General features: G+C 41.2%; 1 protein-coding gene across 2 annotated transcripts in view; it reads right to left on the bottom strand.

The window, feature by feature from the left end:
- The window catches only part of LOC142203211 (mucosa-associated lymphoid tissue lymphoma translocation protein 1-like), a 63,023-nt gene extending 43,927 nt beyond the window's left edge, over positions 1–19,096 (bottom strand). For both annotated transcript variants that reach the window (XM_075273756.1, XM_075273757.1), the window contains exons 1-4: positions 19,028–19,096; positions 8,140–8,238; positions 6,433–6,551; positions 4,496–4,649 (exon numbers count right to left, since the gene is read on the bottom strand). In XM_075273756.1, coding sequence (XP_075129857.1) covers positions 4,496–4,649; positions 6,433–6,551; positions 8,140–8,149 — 283 coding nt within the window. In that variant the 5' untranslated portion in view covers positions 8,150–8,238; positions 19,028–19,096. The remainder of the gene's footprint in view (positions 1–4,495; positions 4,650–6,432; positions 6,552–8,139; positions 8,239–19,027) is intronic.
- Positions 19,097–19,297: the final 201 nt, after the last annotated feature.

The raw sequence follows: 19,297 nt of genomic DNA, 5'->3' as shown, positions 1-19,297 counted from the left end.
ATATGCCCTTTCCTTACCAGAGATACACTAAAGACACTTATTGTCTCTCTGATTCACTCTCGTCTTGGCTACTGTAACTCCTTACTAATCGGTCTTCCCCTCACTAAACTCTCCCCTCTACAGTCTATTCTGAATGCAGCAGCCAGGCTCATCTATCAGGCTAGACGCTACAGCGATGCCTTTGGTCTGTGCCAGTCGTTTACATTGGCTGCCTATTCATTATAGAATAAAATATAAAGTTATCACCCTCATCCACAAGGCTCTCCATAATGCTGCACCTCCATACATTTCCTCCCTCATCTCTGTCTATCGCCCAACCCGTGTTCTCCGTTCACTCAATTAACTAACACTTACATCCTCTATTATCAGAACCTCCCACTCTCATATACAAGACTTCTCCCGAGCTGCACCACTTCTCTGGAATGCTCTACCCCGGACAATCAGATTAACTCCCAATTTCTACAGTTTCAAACGCAAATTAAAGACGCATCTTTTCAGACAAGCCTATCACAATTTCTAACGTAAACCCTTAACCCTCCTCTGTCCCCGCTCCCACATTTCCCCACATGATATGATGTCATCTCATGCTAACTTTATAGGTCCAAGCTCCATCCACATGTTAAAGGACACGATTGGTGATGGCTCATAAAGTTTTATGTTTGTGTAATGACAGTCACCTCTATTACAAAAGTGTCTGACCTCTGCATAAGCAATGCCACCCCTGCTACCTCTTGTGTCACCCCCTCTACCTCATAGATTGTAAGCTCTTACGAGCAGGGCCCTCAGTACCATTGTGTGAAATGACTTTCTTTGTAATGTATCTTTCTGTCTGTATTTGAACCCTACATATTGTACATCGCTGCGGAATATGTTGTCGCTATATAAATAAATTATTATTATTAATTATTATTATTATTATTATTATTATTATTATTATCTGCGCCCTACTGTGTGCCCAAATGGCACTGTATGCCCACATGTATGACACTGGTGTACCCCGGATAACGGACTTAATGCCATATGTGGGTAGAATCGGCTGTTTGGGCACAGCCGGGCACAGAAGGGAAGGAGCGCTATTTTGGTTTTTGGCGCACAGTTTGGTTTTTGGACATCACTTTTGCAAAGCCCCTGAATTGCCAATAAAGTGGAATCTGCAGACATGTCACCCCATTTTGGACACTAGCCCACTGATGGGATTTATCAAGTGGCGGAGCGAGCATTTTTAACCCCTAAGTGTTGCATTTATTTAGTTTCCAGAAATGAAATCGCAACTGATAATGAGAAGTTAAAAAGTAAATTTTTCCAGAGATTCGCCATTTTAGTGCCCGATATGTTGTGCCCAACTTATGTCAGCAGAGATACAAACTCCAAAAACTGGTAAGCGGGTATCCCAGGCACAACAGCTTTTAGAGCGTTCATCTCTGATACAAGTCGGGCAAACTATATTATGCACTGAAATGACGTATTCCTGGAAAAATTGTCATTTTCACTTCTCACAATCAGCTTCATATTCATTTATGTATAATAAGTTATAGCAACACTTCGGGGTTAAAAATGCTCCCCCAAATGGTACCCCTGGATAAATCCTTCAGGGGTGTAGTTTCCAAAATAAGGTCTCATATCAGGGGATTCCACTTTACTGGCGTTTCAGCTCTGCAAAAGTGTCATGGTGTCCAAAAACCAAACCGTCTGTGCTCCAAAAACCCAATAACCCTTCTTGCCTTCTGTGTCCAGCTGTGCCCTAATATCAGTTTATACCCACATATGACATTACGTACGTTATCCTGGGTACACCAGTGTCATACATGTGTCATACATGTGGCATGAACTGCAGTTTGGGCGCACAGCAGGGCGCAAAAGGGAAGGAGCGCTATGCGGCTTTTGGAGTACAGATTCAGATGTTTAGTATCTGGATGCCATGTCATGTTTGTAGAGCCTGTAAGGTACCAGAAAAGTGGATTCCCCAAAGGAGTGACCCCATTTTGAAAACTGCACCCCTCAAAGAATTTATCAGGGAGTGTAGTGAGTATTAGTATCCCAGACGTGACTACACAGCGGATGGCGAAGAGGGAATATGTAAGCGGTGCGGAGGACATTGCAAACACCAAATTCCGAACTATGTCCCAGTAGCTCCTATGATTGGGGGAGTCACTCTAGGGGTCATTCTGGTGTCTGTTCCCTCACAAGCTCTAAATCTGGGGTGTCCGGTGATATACGCACACACAGCTTATACATTCCCTTCCTGCCGCAGCCAGTTGTATTCTAACAATTTGGCGATTTTTTTTTTTTTTTATCTATCTTATTGCTAGATACTATATTTTCTTTATTTTTCTGGTGACATGGCCATATAAGGGCTTGTTGTTTGCAGGATGTGATGTATTTTGTAATGACACCATTTTTGGGTGCCTACAATTTATTGAATACATTTTATTAACTCTTTTTTTGCTGGATTTTAAAAAAAAATTAATTTTGGCATTGCCTTTTAAATTTTTCGCCATGCAGCGTACAGTATAAGTAACACATGGCCTTTATTCTGCGGATCGGTACGGTTACAGCGATACCTCATTTATATAATTTTTTTATGCGATACTAATTCTGCAGAACAAAAACACATTTGGGGACATAAATCAGTTATTTTTGCATCGCCATCTTCTGAGAGGCGTAACATTTTTATTTTTCGGTTGGGGGTTTATTTTTTGCGGGACAACCTGCGCTTTTTTATTGGTACTGTTGTGGGGTGTATTTGACTTTTTGATCACTTTTTATAGCATATTTTCTAAGGTGAGATGGCGAAAAATCACTACTTCCGGCGGTTTTTTTTTTTCCCCCGACATTCACCGTATACATTAAATATTATTTCACTTTTATTATGCATTGTTTTTATTAATTTTTTTGGTTGTTTTTTTTTTTTTTTTTTACATAACTCATTTTCTATAGATAAAAGGGGATTTTTGGAGCTTTATAACTTTATTCATTTTTTTCAAACACTATTTATTTTCACTTTTTATTTCACTTTTTTGTGTGTCCCTTTTAGGACACTTGATTCAACAAGGATTTCATTTCTGAATCAATGTTACAAGCTGGAGACACAGGCTGCACGTGTCTCCAGTCTGTAACAGGAAGTGAAGCTATGCAGAGGCATCGCTTGGTTCCCTTTAGTACATGGCAGGATCAACCACGTAACGGGGCCTCAGGCAGCCTGGGGTCACTGGCCAAACCCCAGACTGCGTGTTTTGCATATCGGCACCCCCCGATCTTGCCGGGGGGGTGCCGATAATGCCGGCACACTCACAAAATCGCTTCAGTTTCGTGATCATGTTTGATTACGGAACTGAAGGGGTTAAAACTCCCCCATCAGAGACCCCTCCAATGGGGGGGGTTATGGAGCAGGTCTTAGTTGTCAGATACAGGTAAGATCTGCTCCCATTATGTCGGCACTGACGGGGAATCCTTCCCTGACTGCCCGACGTAATTTTACTATAGGGCAGTCTGGAAGGACCTGTCAGTGCCGATGTAATTTTACTATGGGCCGGTCGTTAAGGGGTTGAAATCCGATCTTTGATTATTAAAAAAATCCCATTGACTTGCATTAGGATCAGAATTGGGATCGGGTTCGAATGGAAAATAATCGGAAATTGGATTTTAAAAACGATCCTGAAATCTCAAGATTGGCTCAACCCTAGTGATAATGTGCAATTCTGGCCTTCTGCAGTCAGCCTGCAATGGACTGTGCACTGATGCACTTACTGTAGGTGTACTCTCCATTATATCTCCAAGATTAGGAGCCCTGTGTTACATTAGCATAAAGGGCAGAGATCCTTTGTGGGCTGAATGCAAGGGTATGGCCAGTGAGTACTAAGATAAAAATAACATAGTCTGAATCATGGGAAGAATATGCAAATCTGTCTTCCATGATGTAATTAGGAAGTCAGGTGCCTCAGTGTTGCAAACCAATAGAGGGCGCTCACTGGAATGTACAAGCCTGTCTTCCCTGATGTAATTAGGAAGACAGAATCTCAGTGATATAGCCCAATAAAGGCTGCTCCCTTTAACATCATGCTCGACCTTCCAAGAGGCCTTTGTTTTGCAATGATGCTGGGATTATTACCACGTATAGTCTCTCAACCGAGGACGGCCGTTTCATTGTTATTGCATCTCGTCAGCCCGGTGTGGAGAAGACTAACCTGGTAGAGGTGAGAGGCTTAAACAGAGTTAGGGGGATATCGTCACTCCTTGGGGAGAGACCACCATATAGGTGTGTGGAGACTTATTAAGCCTTTAGCACTCCAATTTGCAAGGGACCATGGGAAGAATATGCAAATCTGTCTTCTGAATCAGTGACTTTTCACCCATCCACTCAGTACACATCTGAATTCTGCCAACTATATGGCCAAAACGGGTGTAAACAGAGTCAAAGAGAATTAAATATAAAGCGGAATTAACACTATAATCCTTTATCACTCAGTAAATTGGCAAAATATTTCCATTATCTTACCAGCAGGAATGTTTTTTAGCACTTTCACCTTCACCCAGTTGCTGAATAAAATGTGGTGGTTTTTGTCATTTACTCGACAGATATACAAGTTTGTTTGCCTGGCATGAAAGTGCAGTTCTGGCTGAGTGGCCCCTGGAATTTCCCGACACGTGGGCTGGAAAAAAAGATGGTGTTTATGTTAGTAGAGGTATAACTTACTTGCACATATTATAATGTTGGAAGGTCTACCTAGATTTGTATTTAGTGTTTAAAGCTGAATGTTTCATTTATTTGTGTTTCTTATGAAAAAATATGAAATTAAAGTATACAGTGTTTAATTTAAAACTAATGTGTTATAATGATAAAAAAAATCCATATCCATACCTACACCATTAGGATTAAGGAGAATAGTTTGGGTGCCTCGTAGCTTTGCATATTCATGGCATATATATTTTACAAGCCATAGAGCTATTCATATGGTTTTGTAACTGTTTATTTTCTTATTCATTTTAGTTACCGTATCTAAACCTGACAACCAGTGACAAAGTAACATACACATTTCTTAAGTCATTAATTAAGAAATGGCCATTTTCTTGTAGCGCGGGCATGCGCAGTCGGCTCTGCCCAGGCCCAATGCCTAAGCAGAGTGAATTCAGAGCCGGAAGAGGATGCGGGAAAGCTGCGCAGGGAGAAGACTTCTAAAGGTAAGAGAAGAACCAGCGTTGATTGGCAATGTATAGCATTCTGCCAATCAACGCTGGTTCTGCATCGAACCTTAACTTCGAACAGCTAGTAGTATTCGATCGAGTACGAGTATTTTGAATACCGTAGTATTCGATCGAACACCTACTCGATCGAATACTACTCGCTCATCTCTAGTTTTTATCTTAATCCATGGTGGTTTTTACTGTAGTGGGAGCTGCATGAAAAGTCTTCCAGCAGATTAAGTAGATGGAGCTTCCTGCTCCCCAAGTAATGGTAACCCAAGTCCATCCAAAACAGACTATTTTCTTCTTATCTTGGCTAGGTCACTCTTTGCCCATTAATGAAATATTCAGCAGCTAAACAGGTAAATGTTTTATATTCCTCCATTTCCATCTCACACAGAATTATCAGGAAGATGGTGATCAAGCACATGGATGCCATAGCAAGAATGCTATTTTCTTGTGTTCTCACATCAAGGATCATACGTCAACAATCTCTTCAGGTTACCAAACCATTCTGAGGCTTGGCATCTCTTAATAGACAAAAGTGCATTTGTATCCGATTTGTATCCATGTACATCTATGGTTTTCACTGACCCATACAACCCAAATGAACAGACAGAGCTGAAGTTATGGACAGGTATGGGACCTGCTCCATAACTATGCAAAAACGACAGCTGTGTGTCTGGGACGAAAATCATGTGTCTGTACTTTGATCTGCAATTGCAGAAAAAAGTACGTTCATGTGTCAGGTTTAACTCATTCAAAGCTGAATGTGGTCCAAAGTGTTACAGGTTAGACCCGTCTGATTTAGGCTAAATTCACACTGTGTTTGCCATAAAAATATGCAGCATGGCCTGAAGAGTGTCATTTTTGGCCTATGTTGGAACAGTATCTAAATATATTTATTTGAGTGATAAACATACAGTACTGTATAGTGAGATATAGACCATAGTCAGTAAACTTTTGTATACCTAGTATTAACAGAACCAGCATTTTGCTCACACTATTCTTGCTTGTTCATCGTTCTAAAATATGAATACAGACTAATTTAAGTAAGAAATGTAAAGTGACGGCCCTGGAGCAATGAGACGTGCTTACAATATAGCACTTTCACAGGAGAGAAAATCTATTTTTGTTTCAGATAAGCACAGTGAAAAAGGAAGTGTGTTTGACACATGCTTGTTCCATGAGGTTTACTTTCTATAAATAAGCACTGTATGTAACTTATGCAAGCATATGTGTAAACGTTACCTCCCACTGCATAAACCATTGATAATGCAACGTCGTAGGGCCCTGGGCTCTGCAGCGCAGAGTGAGGGGAAAGTCCAGGGGAACACAGGCACACACTGGTTGCTCTTTGATTTGGATATCTAGAAATGAAAAGCAGGGCTGTTATTTGCAATAGTAACTGTCTCTGAAGTCAAAAATTGCTAAAATGTATCATGTAGTTTATCCGACATGTATAATGTTCAATGTTTTAGTTCTATTAGACATGTATATACTGAGTATATAATGGATTCAACTGTTTGTTAAAATGGTATGTCTAAATGTCTTAAATTGAATTAATTTCTCTGCATTTTAAACTATTTTGCTTACAATTTAATGGATAATGGGTTGTTTTAAACATAAGGCCCCCATGTCCCGCCAAACTTACTAAATTGCATTTAGTGACAATTTTTCTTTTTTTTACTGTAATATATGGAGGTCATGTGACCTCTATATAGTATTTTTTTCCCTTTCTGCTGATGTTGCGGGGGCTCAATCTGATCAATATCCACACTGCAATATCAGTGGATAGGAACTCCCCCCAGCCCCAGTATATTTACCTGTTCTTCATGGCAGTTCCAGACCAGGACATCATCGTCTATTGGCAACTCCTCTATGTGATGTTCCAGGTCCAGAGCTGCCAGGAAGAAAGGGTAAGTGTAAAGGGGCTGGGGGTGCAGGTCCACAGTGTGCAGGTCGGAACACATCACAAAGAGGAGGTGGTGGCTGACACCTCTGTACAGTGAGCTGCAGGGAATCCTGCATTTTCCATGTGATTTTTAGCCTTCCTGACATTGCATTGAAATTAAGGGAAAAATACAATTTGTAGTACTAACAATGGACCGTCATGTAAGGCTGGGTTCACACCAGCCTTTTGCAGAAAATGCCGAAAATCAGTGGAGAGAAAAGTCCTGCATGGAGGATTTTTTATGTGCTGCTTTCAGTATTGAAATGCTGGACACCCAGCAGACCCCCTTATAGTCAATGCGGTCTGCGGTCTCCGCGTGTGTTTTAGCAGTCTGGCTCTCCATTGTTCGGGGACCACAGTGCTAGTGTGAACATAGCGTAAGCAGTCATGTTATTATCTCAGAACAGAAATGTCTTTTTATTGTGTGCTAAGCAGGCAATCACCCAAGGCACAAATGGAGTGATTACACTAAGTTCACACTAGTGCTGGGGCTTCTGTTCTTGGGGTTCGCTTGGGGACCACGACAAAACAGAAACCCAATTTGCTTAAAAAGCAATTACCCATGGAAACCTGCGGACTCCATATGCTATATTGTGATCCGCCAGGTGTCCATCCTAAATCGTCGGAGAGAAAAAGTCTTGCTGGTCTCCACATATGTCAAATGAATTGGGAACGGAGTCCGCGAACACTCTCCCAACGCAGGTGTGACTGAAGTCTCATTTATATATATACTGTATACATAGAAAGAGGAGGGATAGTACATATATGACTACATATTAATATATAGATTTTCTTGAATGAGTGACAAAACACAGAAGTCACACCTTTGAAATGGGTTAGTATAACCACAAGTTACTGTTTTTACTTACAGGAATAAAACAACTCAAAAGTATAAACTACTGCTCTAAAAAGTGAAAAACTGTGCTGAAAATGAATCATCAAGCATGTTGGTGTTGTTGGGTTTTTTTATTGCACATTTCCTGAAATTTTAAAAAAGTTCCTACCTTTCAGCATGGTTATTCATCTGCAAAGGCTCTGGGCGTGTGGAAAACATCACAGATGGAATAATATGCTGCATTCTTCCATTGTATCAAAATGGTCAGCTAGAGACAAAAGAGGAGTTTTACATTCATAAAGCTGATTTATTTTAAAAATCATTCATATATATTTGTTATTTTGCCCTTTTTTATATCTATCGACAGGAATGCAACCACAATAAATCCTCACTGCAACAGGACCATAAGACAAAGCAAGGGAGTAGACTCAGAGACCATATGACTAACAGTAGAGTTAACAATTTCTCATGAGGAGGGCTGTTACAGTGCAGGAGTGTCACTGATGCCATCCATTTTTGACATATATATATATATGAAGAGCTCAACGGAAAAATGGCCTAAGTCCACATTTTGTCATATTTCAAATTATTACCTAGAAAGCTTCTTTGTACCTCGTTCTATGCATTGGGTTTACAAGGTACCTAGGATTAATGACCTAAGTCCATATATTTCAATGCAGAAGAATTTACATTCAATGGAATAATGGCCTAAGTCCAATACAAACTTACTTACTTCACTCTCGTTGGTCATTTTTTCATTGAAATCGTGACTTCCGGTCTGTTGTTTATATTAGTGTAAAAACTTTGTCTTATTGTTTAAAAGGCTCTAAATCGACTTTTGCACATATTTAGCGCCGAAAAGGGAGGCAGGTAATTATTCTTCTTCATCGTTTAATAATAGTAGTAATTAATTAATAATATTAAATAAATAATATTTATACATGAAGCTGCAATTTTTTTAATAAATAATACAATTTATGATTAGGATTAACGGTGTTCATTAGCTGATTACATTGGATAGATATATTCCACAATAATGCCCGTTTGCTTTAGGCTAAAACTTTAAATTTCGTTTTTCTCACAATATTGATTTTTGGACTTAGGCCATTTTTCCGTTGAGCTCTTCATATATATATATATATATATATATATATATATATATATATATATATATATATATTGTAGGGAAGGCAGCTCAGTAACAGCAGTAATGGTGAGGACCCAACCAGTCAGAGACAGGGACACAAATCTTGCAGCAAAACCGGTTTATTTTTTTAAAAAAGACAACCACAAAAAACAAACAAACAGCAAAATAAACTAACCTTTATGTCAGGCACAGGATAGGAAAAATAAAATACAGCCTTAAAGGGGTATTCTCATGTACATAATTATTTTTAAATTTTTAGATAATTAAAAGTTAAACGTTTTTGCAAATATAAGTAAACATTTTGCAGAGTTTTAAAGATTTTCTCTAAATATCTTGTGGTCACAAGCTGTTGTCTTGATCGGTTGCCAGTGGATACGACCATGAATGCAGGAACTTTCTAAAGTCAGAAAATCAGCCATGATTTCTTTATTGTGGCCGGGATATCTTCTTATACATGTAGTGTCCCTGCATGATAACCAGCTACAATAAGGGTGCATGCACACTACGTAACGCCGGGCGTGTATGAGAGCCGTACACGCCGGCGTTACAGCAGGGCTGCTGAGCACTTCCCATTCACTTCAATGGGAGCGCTCGTAAACGCCGCTGTTACGAGCGCTCCCATTGAAGTGAATGGGAAGTGTTCGGCAGTCTGCTGTAACGCCGGCGTGTACGGCTCTCATACACGCCCGTCGTTACGTAGTGTGAATGCACCCTAAGACAATCATGGCTGGGTTTCTGCCAAGTCCCAGACCATAGAAAGTTTCTGCATTAGTGGTCGTATCCATTGTCAAGCGATCAAGATAACAGACTGTCACCACTAAGAAAGTTAGAGAAAATGTTTAAAACTTTGCAGAATTTTTAATTATTTATATTTGCAAAAATGTTTAACATTTAATTATCTACAAATATAGATATGATTATGTTCATGGGAATACCCCTTTAACTCAAGGCAAAAAGGCAAAACAAAACCTGCTTGTCTGAGCGCTAACTAAACATTAAATACTAACTATATTTGTGGCTTACTACCAGCCACATGACTCAACCAAGACAGCACTGTAATGTATACAAAGCTCTCAATGTCAGGACAGACCCAGCCACTTCCTCACCTCCCAGGATCTGCCCTGAAGTGCAGGCTCTGCAGCCTTTTATGGCCCAGTAAGGAGCCCAGGACCCAAACCTGGGGCTGAGAAACCTGGACGACATATATTGGGACTCTAGTACTCTACCTGTCACCTTCTCAGATTATATAAATAAATAAATATATAAATATATTTATTTAGAAAATGGGCATGGCGTGAGTAACAAGTTCAGCGGCAGGCCAGTTTGACAGCTGCCGGAGCAGGTGGATCATTAACGCCAACAACATGCTCATTATATGGCATCCCAGTGAGCTTCTGAGATGCCGGAACAATCACAGGCATGGTGTGAGGAACAAGTTCAGCAGCAGGACAGCTTGAGAGCTGCCAAAACGCCAGAACAGGCAAATCATCGATGGCAGCAATTTGCTGAATATAGTTGGATCATCGACGCCAACAACACGCAGACTAAGTCACAGGCAGAGGCTAGGCTAGTGAAAGAGTGAAGGGTGTTGTCTGGGAAGACAAGTATATCCCAGCCAGGCAGCTAAAGGGTGTTTGGTAAAAACTCACACCAGGGAGGTCAGCTGAATAAACATTCTGAGTGTGAAGAATAGCAGGGTGGCACCACACTGACAGAGTTGAACTGTCCAGACCGGACCTCCAAAGCAGGTACTGTGCCACCTGGTGTTATTGCCAAGGTGGGAGACTGGTAGCCAGTCTCCTGTATAGTCAGGAAAAAGTTTCTTTACGTTTAAGTTAGTTTCTCAGCCGAGAAGGTATTTGACTTGTTTATCCTGTGGCTTTGCAAAAGCAGTGTATGCGTTACATGTGAATAAAGCCTGAACCTGTGTGCAATCCAGTGTCTGTGTCCCTGTTTTCCGCACTGCTACAAGCATCTACCTGAGCGATTCCCCACAATTATACATTACATATATATATATATATATATATATATATAAAATGTTCTGTGTGGGTTGTCCACATGTATCACTGACCACCATAGACCAGTATTCAATGTACTACCGACTGTTGGGCAATTGAAACTGTAACACAAATCTCAGGTCAATACATTTGTCCAGCAACAAATTGTAAAACAATTGTGGGTAATATAATATTCTACATGAAATAACACAATAATATACTGTAATGTGAATACTTTAGAGTACATTCTCTGCTAAATGAAATGAAACTTCCTCTTTTCACTTCACATTCCATTACATTTGTGAACCTTAGAATGCAGCGCGTGACATTAGGGAACTTCGGAAACAAAAGGATATGTGTATTAATAACTACAGTCACTATAAGATACACACTGTATTGCTAAAAGGAGAACTCTTGGTTTTTGTTTCCCCCACCCTCAGCTGACATGTCTGCCAGTCGCGTACACCTTAAGTCATTAATATTTATAGTAGACTAGCTGGTACCCGCGACTTTGTCTGCGGTGATTGTAGCAATGGGTATATACAGGCGTGGGTAAGGTTTTCGTACTGTGTATAAGGTATGGGATATGAAATGTAACTTTGTATCTTGTTTTTGCTGTAATTCAGAGAATACGTGAGACTTTTGTGTTGAAGTTAATTTGTATTAGAGCTGCTATATATACGGTGTCGTGAGAAACTTTACATAGTGACTTTGGGACAGAAGTATTTGAAGTTAACCCTTTCCCGCCGATGGCATTTTTTGTTTTTCGTTTTTGACTCCCCTCCTTCTAAACCCCATAACTTTTTTACTTCTCCGCTCCCATAGCCATATGAGGTCTTAATTTTTGCGGGACAAATTTTTCTTCATCTTGCCACCATTATTTATTCTATATAATGTACTGGGAAGCAGGGAAAAAATTCAAAATGGGGTGGATTTGAAGAAAAAATGCATTTCTGCGACTTTCTTACGGGCTTTGGTTTTACTGCGTTCACTATGCAACCAAAATGACATGTCCCCTGTATTTTGTGTTTCGTTACGATTCCAGGGATACCAAATTTATATGGTTTTATTTACATTTTGACCCCTTAAAAAAAATCCAAAACTGTGTTAAAAAATTATTTGATCACTTTTTATTCAAATTTTTATCAGAATCAAAACAGTGAAAAAATGGCGGTTTGGCACTTTTGACCATTTTTCCCGCTATGGCGTTTACCGAACAGGAAAAATATTTGTATAGCTTTGTAGAGCGGGCGATTTCGGAAGCGGGGATACCTAACATGTATGGGTTTCACAGTTTTTAACTACTTTTATATGTGTTCTAGGGAAAGGGGGGAGATTAGAATTTTTAATCCTTTTTATTTTTTATTTTTTTATATTTTTTTTACTTTTTGTAAACTTTTTTTTTGCATTTATTAGACTGCCTAGGGGTATTGACATGGGTGGGCGGTGTCGCGGATTGTCAGAGCGGTGGGGGTCGGCAAACGTGGCTGCTCCGGAGCGTTAAAGAGAGCCTCCTGGAGTATCGTTGAGGTGAGGGGCAAAGTGGTAAAGTATATGTATATGAGATTGTGTGGGGTTAGGGGCGAGGCTGTAGAGGGAAATATAAATTTTGTGGCTTGCTATGGTCCAAAGTGTGTGAGATTGCAGAGATGGTGGTGTGAGTTTGGGTTTTGTGGGGGTCCTGGCACAAACGTATGTGCGCTATTGTGACGAAAAGTAGCCTATTGTTTAATCGGGTGTATTAACTATGTTTGTGGAAAATTTCAGCCAAATCGGTGGAGCGGTTTTTCCGTGATTGAGGAACAAACATCCGAATATGCAAACATCCAAACACACAAACCCACAAACTTTCACATTTATAATATTAATAAGATAACTTTTTCATTATTTATGGATCTCATTGCCATTGTTGAAATACAGTGTAGAAGGAAACTAATTGGTCTAGTTATGTTAGTAATTATGGATGTTATCACAAAATATTACCCCTTTAATTCTCTCCTATAAGGTATTTTCAGTATGAGCAAGCCTATGTCCAGCCCAGCATCGACCTTAAATATAACTTCAGCTAGAGAGTAACATTTGTGACACAAAGGTTAATAAAGCAGTATCTGTGAGAAGCCAATCTGCTGACTGCTGAGTGATGAGAATTAACCAAAAGATCCCCGAGATTAAAATACTTAGGATGGTTTAATGTTTTCCAGGTTGCCTTGATAACCTTGTGGAGTGATGACAAAATAGTTAATAAAGCTCTGATCTGATACCTGTTGTGAAACAAGAGGGAATATTTAATGCCTATACAAGCTAGACAAATGCCTTAACAATCGCCATGTGCTGTGCTATGCATGTGCCAATGGTAGAAGCCACTACAAAGTTATACAGCAAGGTCCAAAAAAGTCCATCTAGATCTAGATGTTGCACAATGTTTTTTGGTCTCATGTCCTTATCATCACATTTTGGTACTTCAAGGGGCTCCAATAAAAGAACAGGCAGAATCCAGCAGCAGACAGATTATAGAGCTGTAGGGTGATCATTGGGGACATTGGACCTTGGATGGCACTATTAACAGATACACACTGATGGTACTGTTAAAGAGGACCTTTCATCACCTGGAGCACATGCGGTTTACTACACCGCTAGAAAGCCAACAGTGCGCTGAATTCAGCACACTATCGGCTATCCCATTCTGTGCCCCAGGTGAAAAGCTATTGGTGCCGGTACCTTAAATCTTCACTGTCAGAAGGGAGTTTCTGACAGTCAATCAAGAACACCCTTCCTCACAGCAGCTGTACTGTGAGAGTGGGGAGGAATGCCTCCCTCCCCTCCTGATTGTACTCATCTATAGACAAGTACTGAAGGGGGGGGGGCGTTCCTCACCGTTCAGCATCATCGCTGGACAGTAAGGAAGGTCCCCTCTCACAGTGCAGTGCTATAGACGCTACTGTGAGGAAGGGGGTTCCTGACTGACTGTACTGCGGTATTGGCACCGATAGCTCTTCACCGTAGGCATAGAATGGGAAAGCCGATAGCGGGCTGAATTCAGTGCACTGTCGGCTTTCTAGTGGTGCATTACACCGCATGTGCACCAGGAAGTGAAAAGTACTCTTTAATAATGAGGGCTATTTGTTAGCAAAGGGGCTACTTCATATAAATTGGGGGGTGGAGGAAGAGGCAAAAGGTCTATGTGCAGGAGAAGGAGGGATAAGCAGAAAGAGGTAGACTGTTTATCCCTTGGAAGAAAAGTCCTCAGTCATGCCTACAACAATTCTGTACATTGACCAAATACCAAACAACCAAATACCGAACGCGTTCCCCTATACTTATAGGTTTCATCAGGGGCATAAATATACACATACATAAATAATAAGGCAAAATAATGAATTAAAATAGAATAATACAATAAATCAATAAATAAATCGACACCCATCCTTATGTGTCCAAAATGCAGGTAAATAAGGATAATCCTGCACTTAGCACATAAATTTGGAAATAAAAATATATCACGTGTATGGGCTCCCAGAAGGTTTGTGCATCATTCACTGTATCCACATGAGCTCGTGACTGTTAGTATTATGCACAAACCCTGTGTCTATGACAAAGTACGTGGGTTAGGTTTGCCCAACAAATGCTGAGGTGAAGGGTGTACTAGATGTGACCAGCTGGCGGGTGCAGTCTGCTAGTTCACACAATTAAGACAACGCCACCTACTGGATACAACCCAAGTGAAAACCTCCTAGGAGCTGATAGCAAACATGTGGCATTTGTGTAGAGGTGACTGCTAAGGCCAGGTAACCTACAGTATGTAGAAGTGGGACACCACAAGACAACATTATCAAGCACCACTCAAGAGAGATTTCCTGGAGATTACAATGACCAGAATACCATTCAACACTGGCATTTCTTTCCATGTGTACTTTTTCCATTCTGCTGTATTTCTTATTATAATTATTGTGCAATGCTATATAGAAATATAAGATGCCCAAGGCTTTGGTAGAGTATACTGGAAATTGCACACCCCTTTTTACTTCCCATAAGTGGATTGTGGTTGCGCGTGGGAACTACTGAGAAGGCTTTGTGACATCTCTATGCAAATTGTAATACGTTTACTGATGGAAAAGTTTATCGAGCAAATTGTACAAAAATTCTGTTCGTTTTCAGTAGTAAATCTGCCTCAATGCACATTGTACAATGCTTTCACAATTTGGGGATACCTATTGTTGTTGAACCCCTGGCCCTCCATGCTTCAATTACCACTCTCCACTGAACCGAAATATAGACAGCTCATTCCAATCCTTGGCCATTAGACCAAACTCCTTTACTGCAGTGCACCAAAGGGGACCCTGGAGGTCTACAATGTATGTTGACAGATTCACTGAAGAAGTCCTTTGCAGGGCTAGATGTATTTAGAAATGGCAGACTTAAAAGAGGACCTTTCAACACCTCCAGCAACACCAAGTATTATCACGTGTTAATAGGTGCCATTCCACTGATTCTGGTGCAGTTAGAATTTTTTTTTGTAGTGCCCACAATTCCTGAGCAATAAGGTCTGTTAGTTTTGGTGCCTGATTTGCTACTTACGCTGGGTTCACATCAGCGTCTGGACACTCTGGAGAAGACGGAAACCTGTCATGTCGAGTCCGGCCGTCAGCGCCGGTGAGCGTTTTGAGCTCTCCGCTGCGAAACCGTTTTTTATAAAAAGGACACAGAGTACTGCATGTCCGACTCTGTGTCCGGTTTTAAAAAAAAAGGTTTCGCCATGGAGAGCATAAAACGCTCACCGGCGCTCACGGCCAGACACTTTTCAAACCCATTCAAATGAATGGGTTTGGAAAGATGCCGGCAGGTTTCCATCTCCTGTCCTGTTTTGTGCAGGAAACAGAAACCTGTTCTCTTCTCTACCTTGTCATATTAGCTACTAGACTCTTATGCACAGTTTCTAGTAAATTTCAGCATGCTCAAGTTCGTACCTATTCACTTCCATGTTTCCAGTGACTTGTTATATACAGGGAGGTCCATAAGTATGGATGCACCCAGGTGAGCCATAAGTAAGGACACACTCAGATATGGATACACCCAAGGTCTTCGGACCTCACTCCCTTGGACTTCTATCTCAGGGGCCATTTGAAGGCTATGGTGTACTCCGTGAAGATCCAGGATGTGGGGAACCACTGTTCTAAATCCTCTCTTGGCTTTGGGTCAAAAACACAGCAAAATCTACCTTATCCTTGAAGGGGTTGTCCCATCACAAGGATCCTATCTATACTGCTAGTTTATGTGGATTTAAGACTTTTCCTAAATGCATTGCTTTATCAAAAGTGCTTTGTTTGGCCACTATATTAAATTTATTCACTTCATTGTTTACACTCCGTTTCTATGGCCCTTGGGATTATCTGCTCATTTGTCAAGTGATGTAGCTGCCTGCTCTCAGGGGGGAGGGAGGGGCTGGGAGCAGCTCTGAGCTGTTTGTGTCTTTTAAGTAGCGGCGCCAATGATGGCGAACCTATGGCACACGTGCCAGAGATGGCATGCGGAGCCCCCCTGCTGGCACATGTGCGGTTGTCCGGATCACTCACTAACAGGGAATCTGGTACAGGATTCCCCGTTAGTGAGCGATCACTGCTTTCAGCTGGTTGTGCAAATGCACATCCAGCTGAAAGCTGTCAGTGTGTACCTTGCGACCTCCACTGACTGCAGAGTGTGACCTCTGCACCAACGTGGGTGTGATGACGTAACTCATTAGTGCGTGCAGTGAACAGGAGAAAGGACGCCCGACACCTCTTCAGGTAAGCATATTTGTGTGTGTACTGTATGGAGAGGGGGACTACTGTGGACCATTTCATGCTGTGTGGAGAGGGGTCTACTGTGGACCATTTCATGCTGTGTGGGGAGGGGGACCACTGTGGACCATTTAATGCTGTGTGTGTTGGGGGCTACTGTGGACCATTTCATGCTGTGTGGGGAGGGGGACTACTGTGGACCATTTCATACTGTGTGGGGAGGGAGACTACTGTGGAACATTTCATACTCTGTGGGGAGGAGGCTACTGTGCAGCATTTAATACTGTGTTGGGAGGGACTACTGTGGAGCATTTAATACTGTATGGGGAGGGGGGGGCTACTGTGGAGTATACAGGTATAGTCCTTTGTGGGGGCCACTGCGGGGCAGATTGTACTGTGTGTGGGGTCCACTGCAGGGAAAATTGTACTTTGTGGGGGCCACTGCGGGGCAGATTGTACTGTGTATGGACCTTTTCACTAACTATATCTGTTTTATAGCAGACACGATATTTGTACAGGCTGTAATAACATTGCACGATCACTATAAAACAGATCCTGTGCGATGTAAGTAGTGAACATTAATTGTTCAAAAGTACCAAATGCAGAGACCTTAACCTTTTAGTACAAGCTCTGTAAAGCCCCATTCACACGACTGTAATTTGTGGGTCCGCAATTGTGGATCTACAGAGTTTTAAGTTTAAATTGCCATGTTGGCACTCCGTGATAATTTATTGGGTTTTGGGTTGCAGTTTGGGCAATTGGTCTCAAAAAGGTTCGCCATCACTGTTCTAAGTGGTTCTCTGTGCTATATCTTCTGCTTCTGGTACTGTAGTTCTGGGCCATGCATGCCAAAGGAGGGCCAGAAACAAATGATCTGGTCCATTTTCTAAAACAGCTACAGTCCAAAGTCTATAACAGTCTATAATATATACTCAACTACCTTTAGTAAAGGTCTGTTGACCAGGGTCTGCCATCAAGTAAACATCCAAGCTGAACATGCAATAGCACTGAAAAAAAAAAACCCTGTAAAGAGGTTTTCAGGCAAAAATGATTTTTTCTTCTGATGACCTATAGGTCATCAGTATGTGATCTGTTGAGGTCTAACATTTGAACCCCCCACAAATCAGCTGTGTAAACGCCCCCTTAGTCATAAATTAAACACATCCTCCAATGGCGAAGGGGACATCAAGACCGGTATAGAAAATGATGGTCTTGATAAATTTCCCCCAATGTGTTTAGTTTATAACTGATGTTTGTGCTAATATGCTCCCTTTACGTTGGATGTTTGGCAGCTGAATCCAGTGATTATAGCAGACTGGCCAGCTAACTAATGTTTATTGGTTCATCTTCAACTTTTGTCCAAAGGTTGAAATAGGGGAAATTTACCTGCCCAAATTTGTCTGGGGGAGATAAGCCAAAGCCAGAGGTATCTGGAGAGGAAAGAAGTGACCTGGTTAGAAGATGACATATGCATGCTTCACCAAGCTGAGCTTGCATGTTTATATGGGAGTTACGTATGATAATGAGCCCTAGACTGACAGCTTTCTAATGGGTCTGGCATGCTTTAGTTACGGTAAGTAAAGAAAACCACAGGTAACCACCACGTTTCCCCATGTCACTGATAAGTACAGAGACAACTAAAGCAGGTCTGCAGGCTGAAGAGTCAATCAGAGAAAATGAAGATGGAAATATGCTGCAGGCAATAATAAGGTTTTACATGCAAGTAAGCAATATCAGATTAAGAGACTGTAAAAATAACCAAAGCAGCGTTAAAGCTTTCTGCTCAGCATGGTGATAGGTCTTTGTCCGACTACTGTACTATCTCCATTCATTTTCATCAGTTCTCTGTTGATTCAGTGCTGTAGTTTGACATCTGTATACGGTACAACAGTCCCTCCAATGTACCATATGTTGATTTGAACTTTAAGAGCTTTCACTAGTTAGTAAGCCTTTCCTTGTATAGCCAGGTAACGTCTGCTAATAGTGACTCGGCTTCAGCCCTTGTGTTTTGGGTTTTATTAACCCTTGTTCAGACCTGTTACCCGACTTCTAGCACTATGTACGTCTCACTTACTAGCAGACTTAAAACCAGTCACTGTCATAAGAGAGATCAAAACAAGGGATCATTCTACTTACTGGGCGAACGCTCCGGCAGGCAGCTCATGATGACATCTCCAGCTAGACTCTGACTTCCTTGTCTGTCTGCTTTGACTGGTCTAGGGAAAAATGAAAAGCACAAGCAGCCAATGACAAGGGTGGCGAAAGTGAAACTAGAGAATAAAGAGAAACATGTGACCGTGCGTGAAAGTCCCTGCAATAAACTGTGCCACAGTTACATGTTATATTTTTGACATTTGTACATCATGCGTCACCATAACATCACCCTGTATATCATACGTACAGATG

The sequence above is a fragment of the Leptodactylus fuscus genome, chromosome 5 (assembly GCF_031893055.1).
Source record: "Leptodactylus fuscus isolate aLepFus1 chromosome 5, aLepFus1.hap2, whole genome shotgun sequence".
NCBI classification, from domain to species: Eukaryota; Metazoa; Chordata; class Amphibia; order Anura; family Leptodactylidae; genus Leptodactylus; species Leptodactylus fuscus.
The sequence above is the reverse complement of the archived record's forward strand: the minus strand, read 5'-3'. Positions and strand labels throughout refer to the sequence as shown.